Source organism: Somniosus microcephalus, chromosome 15 (genome assembly GCF_052327205.1).
Source record: "Somniosus microcephalus isolate GS21.2 chromosome 15, FLI_Smic_1.0, whole genome shotgun sequence".
NCBI lineage: Eukaryota > Metazoa > Chordata > Chondrichthyes > Squaliformes > Somniosidae > Somniosus > Somniosus microcephalus.
The window spans coordinates 112138261-112159584 of NC_141001.1; the positions used below are offsets into that span (position 1 = coordinate 112138261).

General features: G+C 47.3%; 1 protein-coding gene across 1 annotated transcript in view; it reads left to right on the top strand.

Moving 5' to 3' along the window:
• LOC147107159 (doublecortin domain-containing protein 1-like) overlaps positions 1-21324 on the top strand; it is a 731408-nt gene that overhangs the window by 525281 nt on the left and 184803 nt on the right. Inside the window, exon 21 of the mRNA XM_086008298.1 lies at positions 4444-4566. Within this exon, the coding sequence (XP_085864424.1) occupies positions 4444-4566 (123 nt within the window). The remainder of the gene's footprint in view (positions 1-4443; positions 4567-21324) is intronic.

The following is a 21324-nucleotide window of genomic DNA, read 5'->3' on the forward strand; positions in this document are numbered from 1 at the left end:
CAACGCTTCACACCTCAGTCAGTGCACACAATGTCTTGTATTCTGTTACTCTGCCCCAAAGAAATCCCAATTAGTAACAATAACAAGGCTGTACTTTCAGAATCCTCTTATTAAAGTGAATTAATGAAGGGGAGCCGTGTTTTAGTCGGGTAATGGGTGTTGTTGTTTTTGAATCTGATTCATCCTGCACTCTCAGTACAGGCCTGTGAAAATGCTAATGTTACAAATGAGTCCATAAAGTAAAGCCAAGCCTGAAATTGAAATCTCTGATGCATGGATTTTAATATCAAATACATTATTAATACAGCCTGCGATAACGAAAACCTTTTTGAATATTTTCTACGCACTTTAAACAAAACAGATCATTTACACGTCCAGTCAAGTAAATACAACTGCTGCACTTTTATTACTGCCGCTGCCTCTGACGCGGAAAAGCCACTCCATTATTCTCATTAATTCACACTGTGTCATACCGTTCTTCCAAATGGACATTACCCTTCCTCTCCTGCCTCTTTGATCACATCACCCCCCCTGTACCAAAGAGGAAAGAATGAGTGCATGCTATTTTTGTCTTCCACTGAGCAGTTGGAGACACACATGAGATGCTAATATGTTGTTATTTCCTTGTTCCTTGCCTATTAAATTGAGGGTGTAGATTGCCAGCAGTGCATTGTGAACATTTGTACAGCAGAGGGCACTTGTCTGAGTGGGACACTTAAACAAGAGCAGAAAAAGAACTCAGCAGTTTAATTCAAAGCTGCTTTCTTTCAAATGACCTCATAATTCATTTACATAAGATATACGGCACAGAAACAGGCCATTCGGCCCAACCAGTCCATGCCGGCGTTTATGCTCCACTCGAGCCTCCTCCTGTCTTTCCTCATCTAAATCTATCAGCATAACCCTCTATTCCCTTCTCCCTCATATGCTTGTCCAGCCTCCCCTTAAATGCATCTATACTATTCGCTTCAACCACTCCCTGTGGTAGCGAGTTCCACATTCTCACCACTCTCTGGGTAAAGAAGTTTCTTCTGAATTCCCTATTGGATTTCTCGGTGACTATCTTATATTGATGGCCTCTAGTTTTGTTCTTTCCCCACAAGTGGAAACATTCTCTCTGTATCCACCCTATCAAAATTTTTCATAATTTTAAAGAACTCTATTATTTCTTTTCCAACTTCTATCAGTTATATATTCGCATGTCTTAATTGCAGGTGTTAGCCATGGCTTATTGGCAGCAATCTGCCCTCTGAGTCAGAAATTCATGGGTTCAAGTCCCACTCCAGAGATGTATGCACATAATCCAGACTGACACTCCAGTGCTAGTACGGAAAGAGTGCTGCACTGTCAGAGGTGCCGTCTTTCGGATGAGACATTAAACCGAGGCCCCGTCTACCCTCTCAAGTGGACGTAAAAGATCCCACGGCACTATTTTGAAGAAGAACAGGGGGAGTTATCCCTGGTGTCTTGGGGCCAATATTTATCCCTCAACCAACATTACTAAAAACAGATTATCTGGTCATTATTGCTGTTTGTAGGAGCTTGCTGTGCGCAACTTGGCTGCCGTGTTTCCTACATTACAACACTTCAAAAAAAAGTACTTAATTGGCTGGAAAGCGCTTTGGGACGTCCTGAGGCCGTGAAAGATCATGACATCCTGTGTTCTTTTTTTCAAATTATTAGATAGTTCATTTCTTTAGGGCAAAATCGACTTTGAATTATCGGAAGTGAGCTGTATTTTTTGCCTTGGTGGATTTTATTGCTGTGAAAACACAATTCACCCACTGCTGATACACAGCCTAACAAACAGTAAAAGCTCCAGGCTGGCTTGGTACAGTGCACACTCAGCCCAGAGACTGGCAAGAGTTTAAACAGAGCGCCAGAGCTGGGTTTCATTTATGGAGCTGTGCAAAGTTCACACTTGGCTAGGCCACTGCACATTCTAAATTACGCATCACTTCTTCATGCTTGCACTGAGAATTCTCCAGTTTCGCCCATTTGGGTAGTGCTACACATTGACAGGGTCGAGGTCTTTGGCTAGCAGTAGGCTTAGGTCAAGCAGCGGATGCTTTGATGCGGTGCAGTAATTGGGTAGGGGAGGTGTAATTACCCATAGGCTTATCCAGTTCTGATGAAAGGTCACCGGCCTGAAACATTGGCTCTGTTTCTCTCTCCACAGATGCTGCCTGACCCACTGAGTGTTTGCCAGCATTTTCTGTCTCTATCTCAGATTTCCAGTATCCGCAGCATTTTGCTCTTGTTTAGCCATAGTATATCTGTCACCCTGTTATTAAATGCAAATGTAGATTTTTTTTATTTAAGCATTCTCCAGTTACGAGGGTCACCCGACGGACTGAGCGAGTAACCACTTCAGTTACATAAAGTAACCACAGTAAGATTTTTGGCGCCACGATTTAACACGGTGCGCAGTTGAACAGATGACTGCCAGATCTTTTTGGAATAGGAAGTCAAAGTCAGCATGGCCTGGTTGGGCCGAATGGCCTGTTTCCATGCCATATATCCTATGTAAAGTGCAGCCCAGTGACAATCTATGAGCTTCCTGCAAGTATATCCTGATACAGAGGCCTAGAAATTCACTTGGGCGCGGGCAGCTCGCTCGCGCCCAAAAGTTAGCGCTGGGCGGGGAGGCATTAGCGCACGCCGTATATTCATCTTCTGCGCCCCAATTCGGAAGCGGGCGCTATACCAGGGTGTGCCCGCCTCCGTTTGGGGCGCTGCAACTGAATATCGGCACGCTAGTTGCCGCAGCGCCGCCCGATGCGGTGCGGCAGGCTGCGGTACCGCAGGCCTCCCCCTTCTCTTAAGGGGGAGGTGCCTGCAACGGCCAGAGCCCCGATCGCGAGTGCCGGCAAAAGAGCCCGGCACAACGGAGAAGTGCCGGGCTCCACGGAAACCAGCCGGCAATGCCGCGGGGGGGGGGTGGAGGAGGCCGGGGAAGGAGGTGCGGGCAGGCGGCCGCCGAAAAAGCGGCCGGCCACACCTTCAGCTTTAAAGCACCCCACTATGGCAGCAGGACGGCCCCGTTTTCTGTTCGCTGTTTGCGCCCGCTTTGGAGGAGGCGGGCGCAAATAAATATGGGGATCGGCGCGGTTTCGGGGTGTTACGGGCCACCGCGCACACCGATGACGTCATCGGTCCCGGCGCAGCGCTAACGGCTACCGCCGCCAATACCGCTGCACTCAATTTCAGCGCAACCACCCCGCCGGCGCAAAAGACCTCTTTAGGCGCTAAGTGGGCGCAAGGCCCACTGAATTTCTAGGCCAGAGTCTTCCAGTGATGGTGTGGCGCGTGATGGGCACAACCCGTAACTCTTCATCTCAGCGCCTCCATCCATGGAAATACACAACACTCAACTGAATCAAGAGACAACCTTATCACCACATCTTTGAATGTCACTTTGCTTGGTTAGGAGCCACCTTGATCGTAAGCATCTTTACGGAAGTACGTAGATAGATCTGGGGGAGGGGAAGTCAATTTTCCAACTACACTTATACTCACATTTACATGGAATCCCATAACTTTTACAGTAATCCTTTGGGTTGGAGCAAAGTAATTAATAATACTTTTTGTGCTACACTGACATATGGAGCGCCCCAATTCTGCAGCAATGTATATTTTAGTTTAAACACTGAGACAAGCCATTTTATGTATGCTAAAGGAGTTCCGTGGTGCAGCTCATGAAAATTTCAAAACTGAAATTAATATATTATTTTTAGGCAAGGGAGTTAAGGGATATGGAACCAAGGTGGGTAAGTGGAGTTAAAATACAGATCAGCCATGATCTAACTGAATGGCGGAACAGGCTCGAGGGACTGAATGGCCTCCTCCCGTTCCTACCTTCCTGTGTTCCAATGATCCTATATGTCAGTTAGAGTGTGTGATCTGTAGACTGCATGTAGAACAATCTGGACCCTCTCCCCGAAGGCCTGCACAATGGGTCAACAGTCACAGACCCCACAACACAGCCCTGCGATGGAGGAATGGGTTAATGCCGATGAGAACACACACCGCCACTGGATCCCAGCTGTACAGAGCAAGTAACCCAACCCAAACTCACCCCGAGAGGGTGGGAGAGCCCTTGTGTGCTCCTGCCTAGCCATGCTTACCCCCATCCCAAGTCTGCCTCGGACCAGAAGTATGTTACGTTATTGTTCAAATCTGCCAACATCCACTCCTGTAAACGCCATGTTGAGAATGTACACAAATATTATATCCCTGTCAGAATACAAACCAGTACTGTATCAGTGCGAGTATATACACCACGAATATATCAGTGTGCGAATATACACCCGTACTGTATCAGTGTAAGAAAATAATATACTGGGATTAAGTTACCATTATTGCCAGTCAGTATTCACACCGTGATTTGAAATTAATGACTTGCGTTTGCTTTTAATGAAATACTTGATTCTCTGTTTCTAGCTGTAATGCTGCAAGGAACGAGATTCGACAGAGAGGGGGCTGTGAATTACAGAAGAGAAACGACACTCAAGAGGACAATTCAATTAAAGCACACGAGCTTGAATTTAAGCAGTTTCTAGAGAGGTAATATACTCTATAAATTGCCATTAGGAAGATTTCAGACACCATGCTTGTGAGCTAGACCTGTTTAAGTGAAAGATTAAAGGGCTAAAAATTGAGAAGCGCCCCCGCGCCGGAAATTCAGTGGTTGCGTCCCAAGAGGGAAGCAGGGCACTACTGGAAGTGCCCCGCATTCCTCTTGGGGTGCTGCGAGTCAATCGGTATGTCGCGCCGCGGTATCGCAGGCCTTCCTCCCTTTCTTAAAGGGGAGGGGCCTTGCGCAGTGCGACCCGGGGCCCAGCTGGGCCCGCGGGGATCAGAAGTGCTGGCAAAAGAGCCCGGCACTCAAGAGAAGTGCCGGGCTCTTGGAGCGCAGCCGGCACTCCGCTGGGGGGGGGCAGTTCAGGAGGCTGGGGACGGGAGCGCAGGCAGGTGCTGGCAGGCGGCCAGCAACAAAAATGGCCGCCCGGCACCACGCCTTTAAATAGTGCCTCCCCGGCCGCAGGTAGGCCCCCCTGACCCTGTCGGACATAGCGTCCGGTGGTAAGTCAGGGGACGCTCCCGAAGATCGTGGCTGGGGCGCCACCACTAACCTGCTGAATTTTGCGGGAGGTGTTGGCGGCGCCACGCCCAGGCGCTAGTTGCTTTGCGCCCTCTCAGGGCCCTCTTAGGGTGCTAACGGGAGGCGCAAAGCAACCCAATTTTTCCCCCAAACTCTTTTACCTTCACTGGCCCACCTTCCCACTAAGGTGCACCTTATTTGAATTGGAATTAATTTTGACGGATTATTTCCCTGTTCCAAAGTGCCAATAATTGGCTCAGAATTATGCTGGAGCGAGGTATCTCGCGCCGTGCTCTGTGAGTTGGATTTTTTTCCTTATCCGTCAATTCCAGTTATTTCTGCACCGTGGGTTGCCGGGAGTGCGAGCTGATAATGGGGCGGCGAGGGCAACCGGGCATCTGGGACCGCAGTGAACGACGGGACCAACAGTCTATCCCCTTAACCCATGAGATTTAAAGATAGTGAAAGAAACAGAGGAACGGCGGAGCAGGAAATCGGGTGAATTAGAGTCAAATTCGATACAGAAAGAAAAATAAAGAGAGGAAAAGAAAGATTGGATTACGAGAGAGAGAAAAAAGATGAAGGAAAAGTAAGAAAAAAATTTAAACACTTAAAATTTTAATTTTTTAAAACCTCTGGGAACAATTGAAGGAGTGAGACCCCACAGATTCAATTGTTCCCTTTCTGGGCCTCCAAGGTTGAGTGACATGTCAGGGCCATAAGTCACCCCATTAACAGGGTTCTTACGCTGTGAAATAGCAGCTCTAACTTTCTTCGGCGAGTTTAATTCTTATTTACAGCAGAAACTCCAGCAATGTCTTGACACTCGCAGGGAGTTTGAGGGCGAGGCTGACGGCAAATCATCCAACAACTCGTGGCGATTCGCAACTCACGCCATATCGCTTCCTCGCAACAAATTGCTGGGAGTTTTTTTTAAACGCACTAATTAACGGAGTGCGCCATTAAACCCGCAGTTGTTTTCCCAGCAAATTCTGGCCCATTTTGTTATATGTCGCTGAAACAGCTACGAGAGTCATTACTGAGCAAGAGTGACGCTGCCAGTCAAAGTAGGCTGTCATAACGAGGTTTGACTACGGATGAAATCTGCGTGTCTGTTCTGACGTTCTGAGCTGCACGGTGCCTCAGATGGTGATCCCTGCTTTGGATTATCATTCGTTTAGCAGCTGAATTTATTTCAAACATTAAATGTAATGATTGCCCTGAGGTACTCAATTACTGTACCAAAGCTGTTCCGGTGACTTTAAAAAAAATTTGTTTATGGGATGTGGGCGTCGCTGACAAGGCCAGCATTTATTGCCCGTCCCTAACTGCCCTTGAGAAGGTGGTGGTGAGCTGCCTTCTTGAACCGCTGCAGTCCATGTGGTGAAAGTACTCCCACAGTGCTGTTAGGGAGGGAGTTCCAGGATTTTGACCCAGCGATGATGAAGGATCAGCTGAAATACTTCTAAGTCAGTGTGGTGTATGTAACCTGTTCCACCTTAAGAGAACTTAAGCCTGTTCCACCTTAAGAGATGTACTACTTTCTCTGGCTGCTGTATACGTAATACTGGTGGTGACCACACCGGTATATAAGCACTGTGTAGTAATATTGTATTCAGTATAGTCCCTACCTCCAACCAGTAAAGACCTGTTGAATTTACTCTTGTAGTCTGTGAAGTAATTATCACTATAACACACAGACTTAACAGTGGCGGCGAGTCCGATTCTTACCCTGCGGCAGTTATTTCCATGGCGGCTTCGTCCACAGACAGGACGTCGAAGAGAGGTTTCCACCCTCATCACCCTACTGGAAGACACGTCGAGCGGCAGGCATCGAGAAACCGGAGTGCAGAAGACATTCTGACCTCGAAGCCTCCATCAGCGACTGTCAGCTTCTTCTTTCTACCTCGGTGGTGGGTAAGCCGGGCAGCGACGTGACAGAAAGTCAACCGCGTTGGCTGTACAGACGGGGCTGGGAAGACGGAGGAATAAGGGCGGTGAGATCGATCGCGACCGGAGATAAGGGCTGGGCCGCTTTCGAGCGAGAGGCGCAGCGCGGGGACATCGATCGCGACCGGAGATAAGGGCCGCATTCGGGCTAAAAGGCGCAGCGTCTGGGGAAACTGAAGGCGCGAGAGCCGCGGTGAAGCGGAGACAGCGTCGGGGGACGGTTGAAGACCGCCAAGCGCGGGAAAACCGCCATTTTGTGGGCGGAGGACGACGACAAGAGCGGGAAGCCGCCATCTTGGATAACATAAAAATACAATAAATTGCAACGATGCCTAAACATGGGAACATTAATACCTTTGATAGTGACATCGAAGATTGGGCCATGTATGTAGAACGCATACAAAATTATTGTAAGGCAAATAAAATTCCTGATGCAGATAAAGCACTAACATTATTAAATTTAATGGGTGCGAAGACATACGGGCAATTGAGACACCTTGTATCACCAGATGAACCGGCGGATAAGACGTTCGAGGAGATTGTTACTGTCCTGAAAAATCATCTAAACCCCACGCTGCTGATGCTAGCGGAACGATTTAAATTTTATGACAGGAGGCAGCTGCAGAATGAAAGCAATGCTGAATATTTGATGGAATTACGTAAGCTAGCAAAATATTGCCAGTTTGGAACAGGACTGACAGAGGCACTACGAGATAAATTTGTGTGTGGTTTATTTAAACAGGATACACAAAAGCGACTGCTCGAGGAGAATGAGCTGACGCTTGAGAAGGCGGTCACTATGGCAACAGCACACGAAGCCGCAGCGAGAGGCACGGCAGTAATGCAGCTACGGTCACCGGAACTCGGTACAAACAAATTGGGTTTGAGTTCTGTCAAATGTTATCGTTGTGGAAAGACAACGCACGATCAGAACCAGTGTTGGTTTAAAAACCAAGAATGCAGAACGTGTGGCAGGCTTGGCCACATAGCTAAAGTATGCCGGTCAGGAAAGAAGACCAGCAACAAAAAGTCACCGCAAGGAAAATACGCAAAGGTACACAAGGTGACAAAGAACAGTTTGACCGAACAGAAGTCAGATTCAGATGCTAGCAGTAATGAACTGGATAGCTTAAGAGTACACAACGTTGGTAAGGATGCAGATCTCCAGACAATTTGGGTCACTCTTCAGATAGCAGGAGTCCAAGTAAAAATGGAATTGGACACTGGATCGGCATTGACGGTCATGAATAAGAAAGATTACAGAAGGTTATTCCAACATATTCCCCTACAGGATACGGAGATTATATTGAAAACATACACGGGGCAAAGAGTGTACCCCATTGGAAAGATAGAGGTAGAAGTGGTCCACAAGGGCGAAGAAAGCCAAGTAATGGACTTATATGTGCTACCTGAAGGAGGTCCACCACTACTAGGACGGGAGTGGATTAGGAAAATGAATATGGACTGGCACTCCTTGAAGGCACTAACGGTAGATTCCGGGGAAACAGATGTCAAACCTAAACGATTGTCCAGAATATTGGATGATGCTAAAGAGGTGTTCCAGCAGGGACTGGGAACACTGAGAGGAATTACAGCAAACATCAAGATTGATGAACATGCACAACCAAAATTTTTTAAAGCCAGACCGGTACCCTATGCAATACGACCGACTGTTGAAGCGGAACTGGAAGCACTAGAACGTTCAGGTGTACTGTCTAAGGTAGATTGGAGTGAGTGGGCTACGCCCATTGTTCCCGTTATGAAACGTCCTGCGAGCAACAAGCCAGGAGATCCAGGGAAGGTTCGCATCTGTGGAGATTTCAAAACCACCGTTAATCCGGTGCTTCACACGGTGCAGTATCCACTTCCACGGATTGAGGATATTTTCGCTTCATTGTCTGGCGGGAAACACTTCACCAAGATAGACCTGGCGCAGGCGTACTTGCAGATGGAGGTTGAGGAAGAGTCACGCCAATACCTCACGATCAACACGCATCGAGGGTTGTACCGGTACAATAGGCTGGTTTTTGGAGTGGCATCGGCTCCAGCAATTTGGCAGAGGGCCATGGAGCAGGTATTACAGGGAATTCCAGGCACACAATGTTACCTGGATGATATTCTGATCACAGGTGATGGTGATGAACAACATCTCGCAAACTTGGAACTGGTGCTCAACAGACTGAAAGAGTATGGACTTGGAGTAAATCGGCAGAAATGTGAGTTCTTCCAGAAGCGGATCTCGTACTGTGGCCACGTCATTGACCGGGAGGGGCTTCATAAGTCTCCTGACAAGATTGAGGCAGTTGTAAAGGCTCCCGCTCCGGAGAATGTCTCTCAGTTGAGGTCGTTTCTAGGATTAATTAACTATTACCATAAATTTCTGCCAAATCTATCCATGGTACTGCACCCGTTAAACGCTCTTTTACAGAAAGGGGTACCATGGGAATGGGGCGAAAACTGTAAGAAGGCATTTCGCAAAAGCAAAGAATTGATCACCTCAGAGGAAGTGTTGGCTCACTTCAACCCGACACTGCCTATTCGGCTGGCTTGTGATGCTTCTCCATATGGTATTGGGGCAGTACTCTCACACAAGTTGCCAAATGGCACGGAAAGGCCAGTCGCGTTTGCATCCAGATCATTGACCTCCGCTGAGCGCAACTATGCGCAGATCGATAGGGAGGCTCTTAGCCTTGTAAGGGGAGTGAAGAAGTTTAATCATTACCTGCAGGGCCAAAAATTCACACTTCTGACAGACCATCAACCGTTGGTATCCATTTTTAACCCTAAGAAGGGTGTTTCGGTGATGATAGCGCAGCGTCTCTAGAGATGGTCTCTTTTCCTAGGGGCACATCAATATCAAATAGAATTCAAAGGTACGAAACAGCATGGCAATGCTGATGGGCTGTCGCGCCTGCCACTACCTGAAGAAGAAGACACGACGAAAGTTGACCCTGTTGAGTTATTTCATTCGACCATCATCGAGTGTTTACCAGTCACCAATGCAAGTATTGAAAGAGAAACCAGGAATGACCCGACACTGTCCAGAGTCTACGAGGTGACAGTGAAAGGATGGCCAACACGGGGTGATCCTCTATTACCGGCATTTTCGGCAAGGCGAGACCAGCTGTCCGTCTGCCATGGTACCTTGATGTACGGGACAAGAGTGATTATTCCTCCCAAGTTAAGGGAAAGAGTTTTAAACGAACTGCATGAAGGTCATCTGGGGGGAGTTAAAATGAAAAGTCTTGCTAGGGCTTATGTATGGTGGCCGGGTATTGACCAACAGATTGAGGAGTTAACGAAAAGCTGCGCTGGGTGCCAAAAAGTGCAAAATGCACCTCCGATAGCACCGCTACACCCATGGGAATGGCTTTCAGCCCCATGGCAACGCGTACACATTGACTTTGCTGGTCCATTCATGGACTCCATGTTCCTAATCGCGGTGGACGCACATTCCAAATGGCCAGAAGTCATCAAGATGAATATCACTACTTCAGAAAAGACAATTGCGGTGTTAAGAACAATATTCGCAAGGAACGGATTGCCAGAACAGATCTGTTCGGACAACGGACCACAGTTTGTATCGGAAGAATTCCGACAATTCTTAAAGAAGAATGGAGTAAAACATTATACCTCTGCCCCATATCATCTGGCGACAAACGGGTTGGCTGAAAGATTTGTCCAGACATTCAAAAAGGCAATTAAGGCCATGAACGATGATCAGATTCCGCTGCAACACAAGATCGACAAGTTCCTGATGTCATATCGAAACGCCGATCATGCAGTGACTAACCAAAGTCCTGCCATGATGTTTTATAACAGGAGGTTGCGGTCCAAGTTGGACTTGTTAAAACCAAATGTGCGGAGGGAAGTGGAAAACAAACAGTTTCGGCATATTAACAACAAGACCACTCGAACTTTCGACGTAGGACAACCAGTGTTGGCAAGGGGCTATGGAAACGAAAAATGGCAGTCCGGAACAATTCGGGCCAGACAAGGACCTCTGATGTACACAGTAGATATTGGTCATAATGTGATAAGGCGTCATGCGGATCAACTGGTAGAGTCGAGAGCAAGGGTCGAACCCATGGTTGTGACAGAGACAACTGTGGAAGACGTTAATGAACATGAAGCATCTACCTCGGCAGGGAATGTACTTGATGATGATGACACCCAATACATTGGAAACCAAATAGAGGAGGCACCTCAACAACAAGAATCAGAGACTACTGAGAGGCGTTATCCAAGCCGCATCAGAAAGCCTCCTGAGAGACTGAACCTTTGAACTGTTATACCTGAAGTTATATATGTATATATGTTATTATGTTATGTTAAATGGGGATATGACTGTTAAGCTAAAAAGGGAGGATTGTGGTGTATGTAACCTGTTCCACCTTAAGAGAACTTAAGCCTGTTCCACCTTAAGAGATGTACTACTTTCTCTGGCTGCTGTATACGTAATACCGGTGGTGACCACACCAGTATATAAGCACTGTGTAGTAATATTGTATTCAGTATAGTCCCTACCTCCAACCAGTAAAGACCTGTTGAATTTACTCTTGTAGTCTGTGTAGTAATTATCACTATAACACACAGACTTAACAGTCAGGATGGTGTGTGACTTGGTGGGGAACTTGGAGGTGGTGGTGTTCCCATGCGCCTGCTGCCCTTGTCCTTCTAGGTGGAAGAGGTCGCGGGTTTGGGAGGTGCTGCCGAAGAAGCCTTGGCGAGTTGCTGCAGTGTATCTTGTATCTTCCAGCCATGGTACGCCAGTGGTGGAGGGAGTGAATGTTTAATGTGGTGGATGGGGTGCCGATCAAGCGGGCTGCTTTGTTCTGGATGGTGTCGAGCTTCTTGAGTGTTGTTGGAGCTGCACTCATCCAGGCAAGTGGAGAGTATTCCATCACACTCCTGACTTGTGCCTTGTAGATGGTGGAAAGGCTTTGGGGAGTCAGGAGGTGAGACACTCGCCTCTGACCTGCTCTTGTTGCCATAGTATTTATGTGTAATGGTTAAAAGATGATTGGAATGCAGACACCATGCTATTGTTTCACCATGACAGGACTGACAAGGTTCTGCTCTTGTTAATTTAGATTGGACAATGATTAGAAAGAAGCAGTTCTGAGGCTAAAAGGATCACACTTGTCAAGCAACTGCGGGTGGGTCTATAGACCTTTGGGGTCCTGAGGACATTTCAGGATGGCAAGACGTCATTATGTAAAATTTTAATTTTGTTCTTCTGGCAAATCAGTATTCCCAGCACAATGTTCCTTGTTAAGTATGTGTATTGTATTGAACAATTAACACAAAGACTTAAACGTATAACTCAAACAGGTCTTTACTGGTTGGAGGTAGGGACTGCACGTAGGTCTTTACTTCATGCCCACAGGCGGGAACTGAGGGGAGATCAGTACCCACAGTACTATTTATACCCCATGGCCAGGAGTGGTACTGCGTATCACTACGCCCTACAAGTAGTGCAGTCCTGTCCATAGGTTCAAAGTAGCACACATATTACATACACAACATTCCTCCCTTCTTAGCTTTACAGTCATCTCCCCATTTAACATAACGTAATAACCTATATACATATATAACTTCAGGTTTACATAACAGAATAACATAGATACATAGATAACTTCATGTCAAAACAGATCACAGATTCAGTCTCTGCGGAAAACAGTTCACAGATTCAATCTCTGTGGTGTAGTCGGTTCACGTTGCTGGAGTGACTCATTCAATAGTCCTTCCATGGATTTAACAGTTTGAACTTCCGAACTGAATTGGCTCCGTTCGGAGGGACCATGTGTGTGATCTGGTAGAGGTAATAATGGTTCAGATGGGTCATCTTCTGTTTCGACTTTTCCTTTTCTGCTTCTTGGAGACTCTCTGGGCTCCACTGTCAGCTGCCAGCTGCATGCGCAGTTCCTCCTTCTCTTCCTCCTTTTTCCGTAGTAGAGCCACCTTCTCCCGATGTTCCGTAGACTTTCGGTGCTCCTCCATGATTTCTGTATGGTGGGAGTCGAAGTTACAAGTTGGGCAGGACAGGACATAGTAATATTCGGTGTCGTCCTGATCTAGGCCAGCGAGAGGGTCTTCTATTTCCTCCATACCCAGCTGGGCGTTAGCCAGCTTTTGTTCCAAGTCCAGACATCTTTCCTGAAGAGACTTCTTCATGCGTACCTCTTCATCCAGCTTTTTCTGGGCTTTCAGCAAGTCGTTTACTAATGACCTCATTTGAGATTTTACTACTTCAACTTCTTTTGGAGATTGATTGATCGGACTATTCAATCCCTCTACCGGAGCAGCTGTTTCAGCGGTCTGTTGTTCTACGTTGACGTGAGTCAGCGTACTTTTGGCATCCAAGGGCTGCTCTGTTGCAGTCATCTCAGTCTGTGTTGCCACCTCAGCTCTTCCAATAACCTTTGAGAGCTCCGAACCCCTTTCGTTTGAATATTGAAGTTCGTGTTCAAGTTTTTCCCATTTCAGAGTCCTGTCCTTCAGCATATGCAGGAGTTGGCTGACCGTTAACTCCTCTGACATCAGACGTTTTGTGTGCTCCTGCTCCATTTTCTCCATCAGCTGTTTCTGTTGTCTTTCCAGATTCTCCAACTCTATATCAAAGAACTCTTTCGTTGCATTCAACTCTTGCTCAAAACGGCGAAGCATTTGTTCTAATTGCTGTTGTAGTTTGAAATGGAGTTGAGTTCGAGCCCGGTGTCCCTCAGAAATGGGCACATCAGTAGACTTGCCAGACTCAGAATCCACAGTTAAACTATGTTGTTGTTGCTCAGTGGAATTCTGTGCTGAAACTTTGTCTTTTGCACCTGAGTTGGGCTTACCATCATCCGTTCCAGAGTCTGGGCCGACTATCTTCACCGAGTTCTCACTCGTTATTGTTTGTAGGAAATGCCAGTCCATATTCATTTTCCTAATCCACTCCCGTCCTAGTAGTGGAGGACCTCCTTCAGATATCACATATAAGTCCATTATTTGACTGTCTTCGCCCCTATTTTCCCGATGGGGTACACTCTTTGCCCCGTGTATGTTTTCAATATAATCCCCGTATCCTGTAGGGGAATATGTTGGAATAACTTTCCGTAATCTTTCTTATTTATGACCGTCAATGCCGATCCAGTGTCCAATTCCAGTTTTACTTGGACTCCTTCTATCTGAAGAGTGACCCAAATTGTCTGGAGGTCTGCACCCTTACCAGCGTTGAGTACTCTTAAGCTAGCCAGTTCATTACAGCTTAAGCTAGCCAGTTCATTACTGCTAGCGTCTGAATCGGACTCCTGTTCGGTCACCTTGTGTACCTTTGCGTATTTTCCTTGCGGTGACTTCTTGTTGCTGGTCTTCTTCCCTGACCTGCATACTCTAGCTATATGTCCAAGCCTACCACAAGTTCTACATTCTTGGTTTTTAAACCAACACTGGTTCTGATCATGCGTTGTCTTTCCACAACGATAACATTTGCCAGAACTCACACCCAATTTGTGTGCACTGAGCTCCGGTGACCGTAGCTGCATTACTGCCGTGCCTCTCGCTGCGGCTTCGTGTGCTGCTGCCATAGTGACCGCCTTCTCAAGCATCAGCTCATTCTCCTCGAGCAGTCGCTTTTGTGTATCCTGTTTAAATAAACCACACACAAATTTGTCTCGTAGTGCATCTGTCAGTCCCGTTCCAAACTGGCAATATTTCGCTAATTTACGCAATTCCAGCAAATATTCAGCATTGCTTTCATGCTGTAGCTGCCTTCTGTCATAAAATTTAAATCGTTCCGCTAGCATCAGCGGCGTGGGGTTTAGATGATCTTTCAGGACAGTAACAATCTCATCGAACGTCTTATCCGCCGGTTCATCTGGTGATAACAGGTGTTTCAATTGCCCGTATGTCTTCGCACCCATTAAATTTAATAATGTTGGAGCTTTATCTTGGTCACGAATTTTATTGGCCTTACAATAATTTTTTACTCTTTCAACATATATGGCCCAATCTTCGAGGTCACTATCAAAGGTGCTAATATTCCCGTGTTTAGGCATTGTAGATTTGCAATTTCTCAGATTTTCTTTTCTTTACTTGTTATCAAAGATGGCGGCTTCCCGCTCTTGCCGTCGTCCTCCGCCCACAAAATGGTGGTTTTCCCGCGCTTGGCGGTCTTCACCCGTCCCCCGCCGACGTCTCCCTTCAGCCCCCGAGTGCGGCCCTTATCTTCGCCGCGATCGCCCGAGTGCGGCCCTTATCTTTGGTCCCGATCGCTGGCCCGCGCTGTGCCTTGCACTTGAAGCGGCTCCCGGCCTCTGGCTCACCCGCTCGCGCGGCTCTTGCTCGCTCCCTCCCGGGCTCTGGCTTACCCACGAGGTTATGGAGGCTTCAGGGTCCTAATGCCTGTCGCTTCCAGTCGCTGGAAGCTGTCAGGATTTCTGCTGCCCTTCAGTTTTGAGTGGGGTGTTGAGGATTGAAACCTCTCTTCAACGTCCTGTCTTTGGACGAAGCCGCCGTGGAATAACTGCCGCAGGGTTCGAACCGACTCGTCGCCAGTGTTAAGTATGTGTATTGTATTGAACAATTAACACAAAGACTTAAACGTATAACTCAAACAGGTCTTTACTGGTTGGAGGTAGGGACTGCACGTAGGTCTTTACTTCATGCCCACAGGCGGGAACTGAGGGGAGATCAGTACCCACAGTACTATTTATACCCCATGGCCAGGAGTGGTACTGCGTATCACTACGCCCTACAAGTAGTGCAGTCCTGTCCATAGGTTCAAAGTAGCACACATATTACATACACAACATTCCTGACGCCAATACTGGTTAGAGAACTGTTTAGTAGGGTAGGACGTGTGTCCATGCTGTAATCAGGGGGGATGCACTTATACATCTGAATGATACCGGGGCTTAAAGGGTTCAATTATGAGGGCAGGTTGCATCGAATAGGCTTGTATGCCCTTGAGTATAGAAGATTGAGGGGTGATCTAATCGAGGTGTTTAAAATGTTAAACGGATTCGATAGGGTAGATACAGAGAAACAATTTCTTCTGATGGGGAATCAAGAACAAGGGGACATAATAAACTTAGATTTGGCCCATTTAGGAGGGAAATCTGGAAGCACCTTTTCCACACAAAGGGTAGTGGAAATCTCAAATTCTGTCCCCTGAGATTGATAGATTGTTGTTGGGTAAGGATATTAAGGGATATGGAACCAAGGCTGGTAAATGGAATTGAGGTACTGTTCAGCCATGATCTAACTGAATGGCGGAGCAGCCTCGAGGGGCTGAATGGCCTACTCCTGTTCCTGTGTAAACTGTGCTATTCACCATGCTGCTCATGAGGAGCTCCTGACGAGGGCTCAAATCTGTGCTTGCCAGTTGTCTCAGGACCAACTGGTCACTTTCCTCCTTGGGAGGGACAGAGGGGGAGGGGATTGTAGTCTCTTTGGTATTGAGTAGCTCCAAGTTTGGCGGTCCAATTGATGGAATTAAATAAGCAAATTCAACCTATTATGTCCATGTATAATTGAGACACGGACTGCAGGAGTTGATTATAACAAGTCTTTACTGAATGGAGACAACCTGGAAACTGAAAACTACAGAAGCCTGCTAGGGCCTTTTATACAGGGGTGGTCACTGCCGGTACTGCAGTCTGAGACCAGTTATTCCCTTAAAGGTACATACACAACAATTCCTCCCCTTTTAGATAAACAGTACATAACATTCATTTAACAACTAAATAATAACTAATTACAATTACAATTACGGTTGCTAGATACATTGGTTGAAGTTAAGCAATTATAAGTTCAGTCTTTGAGGAGGCTTCCTGATTCTGTCTGGATAACGCCTCTTTGGGATATCAGGTTCTTCTGGCAAGGTTGAGTCGGGATCAGTGTCGTTGTTTGGTTTGTCTGCTTCCAATATCACCGATTCTGCGGTAGATCCAATTGGTACTTCGGTTTCATTGCCAGGTGTATCAGATCGTGGTGTGGAGTTGATGTTTTCCAGTGACTCTAGAATCTGGTCAGCATGGCGTCTTACAATGCTCTCTCCAACGTCCATGGTATACATTAGAGGTCCTTGCCGTGTACAGATCGTTCCTGGCTGCCATTTCTCTGTGCGGTAGTCCCGGGCCAAAACTGGTTGACCTATCTTAAAACTCCTGGTCGGCCTTTCATTCATATTCTGAAACTGCCTGTTCTCCACATCTCTTCTGACGTTTGGCTTAACCAAATCCAAGCAACATCATAGTCTTCGATTGAAGAACATCATGGCTGGAGTTTGGTTGGTAACCGCATGTGTCGCATTCCGGTAGGCAAACAAGAAGTTATCCACCTTGTGTTGTAGGGGTATATCTTCATTACACATTGCCTTGATAGCCTTCTTGAATGTTTGAACAAACCTCTCGGCCAATCCATTAGTGGCTGGATGATATGGGCCGGATGTGTAATGCTTAACACCATTGTTCTTTAAGAACCTCCGGAACTCTTCAGACACAAACTGTGGTCCATTGTCAGAACAAATCTGTTCAGGCAGCCCATTACTGGCGAATATGGTTTGTAAGACTGTGATAGTTTATTCCGTGGTGGTTGAGGACATTTTTATTACCTCTGGCCACTTTGAATGTGCATCCACCGCAATTAAAAACATCGAGTCCATAAAGGGACCAGCAAAATCAATGTGCACCCTTTGCCATGGAGATGAGGGCCACTCCCATGGATGTAGAGCTGCTTGTGGTGGGGCGTTTTGGACCTTCTGGCATCCTGTACAGCTCTTGGTCATCTCTTCGATTTCTCTATCGATTCCCGGCCACCACACAAACGCTCTGGCTAAGTTCTTCATTTTTACCCCTCCCAGATGACCCTCATGAAGCTCATTGAGCACTCTATCCTTCAATTTGGGTGGAATTACTACTCTGGATCCACACATCAAGGTTCCTCTGCACACTGACAGCTGTTCTCTTCTCGGCGAGAATGCTGGCAGCAGTGGTTCGCCATGTGCTGGCCATCCCTTCACCGTTAAATCATAGACCCAGGAGAGTGTCGGGTCATTTCGTGTTTCCTTTTCTATGTTTGCATTCGTCACAGGGAGACATTCGACTATAGTCGAGTGAAATAACTCCACTGGATCCACTGCCAGTTCTTCTTCCACCGTCGGCAACGGTAGGCGCGACAATCCATCAGCATTCCCATGCTGTTTAGTTCCTTTGTACTCTATGTCATATTGGTGTGCCCCTAGGAAAAGGGACCACCTCTGTAGCCGTTGTGCCGTCATTATCGATACGCCCTTCTGAGGGTTGAAAATGGAGACGAGAGGTTGATGATCAGTTAGTAGGGTAAATTTCTGACCGTGCAGGTAGTGATTGAACTTCTTCACCCCCCACACCAGGCTGAGGGCCTCTCTGCCAATCTGGGCGCAGTTACACTCGGCTAAAGTTAACGAGCATGACGCAAAATCTATCGGCCTCTCTGAACCATCAAGGAATTTATGTGACAGTACCGCCCCAATGCCGTAGGGAGACGCATCACATGCCAGTCTTATCGGTAGTGATGGGTTGTAGTGAGCCAGTACTTCTCTTGAAGTGATTAGGTCCTTACTCTTCCGAAAGGCCCGCTTACATTCATCGCTCCATTTCCATGCTACTCCCGTTCACAGTAGGGCGTTCAGTGGATGCAGAATTGTGGACAAATTCGGCAAAAACTTATGGTAGTAATTCACCAATCCGAGGAATGACCTCAGTTGCGACACATTTTCAGGCGCTGGAGCCTTAACTACCGCTTCAATTTTGTCAGGGGACTTATGCAACCCCTCTTCATCAATCACGTGGCCACAATACAATATCTGTTTCTTAAAAACTCGCACTTGGGGCGATTGGCTCGTAGCCCATGTTCACGCAGTCTAGTGAGCACCTGTTCTAGGTTGGCAAGGTGTTCACTGTCATCTTCACCTGTCACTAGGATGTCGTCCAAGTAACACTGAGTCCCCAGAATCCCTTGCAGGACTTGTTCCATCGCTCTTTGCCATATCGCCGGAGCTGATGCTACTCCGAATACCAGTCGATTATACTGGTAAAGACCTTTGTGAGTGTCTATCGTGAGATACTTCCTAGAGGATTCTTCAACCTCCATCTGCAAATATGCTTGTGCCAGGTCAATTTTTGTAAAACGCTTCCCTCCAGATAGTGAGGCGAAGATATCTTCTATCTTTGGAAGAGGATATTGTACTGTGTGAAGGACTGGGTTCACCGTCACCTTGAAGTCCCCACAGATGCGAACCTTCCTTGGCTCCTCAGACTTATTGTTTAACGTTTTCTTCATGACAGGAACGATGGGTGTCGCCCACTCGCTCCAGTCTACCTTAGATAACACGCCTGCATTCTCCAGATTGTCCAGCTCTGCCTCGACGGCTGGGCGAATTGCATATGGTACCAGTCTTGCTTTGAAAAACTTGGGAATTGCATTCTCCTCTATTTTTATCAAGGCGGTTACGCCTTTAAGAGTGCCCGGTTCTTGTTGAAATACCTCTTTGGCGTCAGCTAAGATTGTTGACAATCGTCCAGGAGTGACGTCGTCATCCTTTTTACCAGCCACCGTCAGTGCCTGAATGGAGTGCCAGTCTAAACTTATCTTTCTGATCCATTCACGTCCCAATAATGGTGGTCCACCATCTTGCAGAATGTAGAGGTACAATTTCCGCATTTTCTTGCCGTTGTGTTCGACAGGCACCCTTATTTTTCCTCTGGGGCATACTTTTTGCCCCATATATGTCCTCAAGACAATGGATGTCTCTCTCAAGGGTATGTGTGAGAATAGCCGCTCGTAGTCTCGTCGATTCATGACGGTTAGAGCTGATCCTGTATCCAATTCCATTTTGACTTGGGACCCTGCTATCATGAGGGTGACCCAAATGGTTCGGTGATCCTCTTTTGCGATTACGTTGTGAAGTTTGAGACAGCTCAGTCTCTTGTTCCCGGATTCACTATCACTCATCTGGTCTTCGGAACTACTGTCCGTCATCTTTTGTACTTTCCTGTACGGTTCCTTAGTTGCCTTTTTGTTGTCATTGGTCTTCTTCCCAGACCTGCAAACTCGTGCAATGTGTCCCATCTTTCCGCATTGCCTGCATATTTTGTCCTTGGACCAGCAGTCCTTCTGGTCATGGGTTGTTCTGCCGTAGCGATAACATTTTGCAAATCCCCGTGTCATTTCGTGGGTGCCGTATTCCTGTGGCTTTTGTTGTATTTCCGCAGCTCCCCTTGCTGCTGCTTCGTACGATACTGCCACGCTGAAAGCCTTATCTAGCGTCAGCTCTTTCTCTGAGAGTAACCTCTTCTGGGTTCCTTCACTCAGGAGCCCACAGACAAATTTGTCCCGTAAGGTATCTGCCAGTCCTGCTCCGAACTGGCAGTGCTTTGATAGCTTGCGTAGTTCCGTACGGTAATCAGCATTGCTCTCATTTTTATGCTGATTTCTCCTGTGGAATTTAAATCTTTCTGCTATCAGCAGCGGTGTAGGATTTAGGTGTTCCTATAGGATAGCAACAATTTCGTTAAAACTCTTCGCCTTCGGTTTGGCTGGAGTAATCAGGTCCCGCAATAGGCCGTACGTTCTTGCGCCCAATAAATTTAGCAATACCGATGCCTTTTTCTCATCGGCTATTTCGTTTGCCTCGCAATATACCTCGACTCTTTCCACATACGTGGTCCAGTCTTCTATTGCATTATCGAAGGCAGTGATATCGCCAGTCTTTGGCATCTTGAAAATCTAAGATGGCGCCTCCCGCGCTTTGCCTTCGTTCCCGATGGGTCAAAATGGCGCCTCCCGCGCTTTTCCTTCTTCCCCGCCGAGTTAAGATGGCGCCTCCTGCGCTTTCCCGCCGCTGCCGCAGCTGCCAATGCTGTTGCTGGCGATTATATTTATTTTACTATCCTGTAATGGCGACGCCCTATGGTCTTCACGCCTCCCCGATCGCTGCTGCCAACGCCGCTCTCCACGGTATTTTTATTTTTCTATCGCGCTTCAATATTTGCTCCGTTAATTGAAGAACCGTTCCCGTCGTATAGTGGACCCTCTGGGACACTTCCCTCCCTCTTCTTAGGTCCGAACGCTGCCCGGCTTCGAAGCACCGGCCGCGCCCTGTGTGCTCCACCCTCTCTCTCTCTCTTTGCTTCCCGACTCGCTGCCCGGCCCCGTTGCAGAGCCACCCGATCGAGCTCTAGCCCGCCGCAGCCCAGGAAGGATCAGTGCACTACCTGCCACCAGCCCGATTAGCTGGGAAA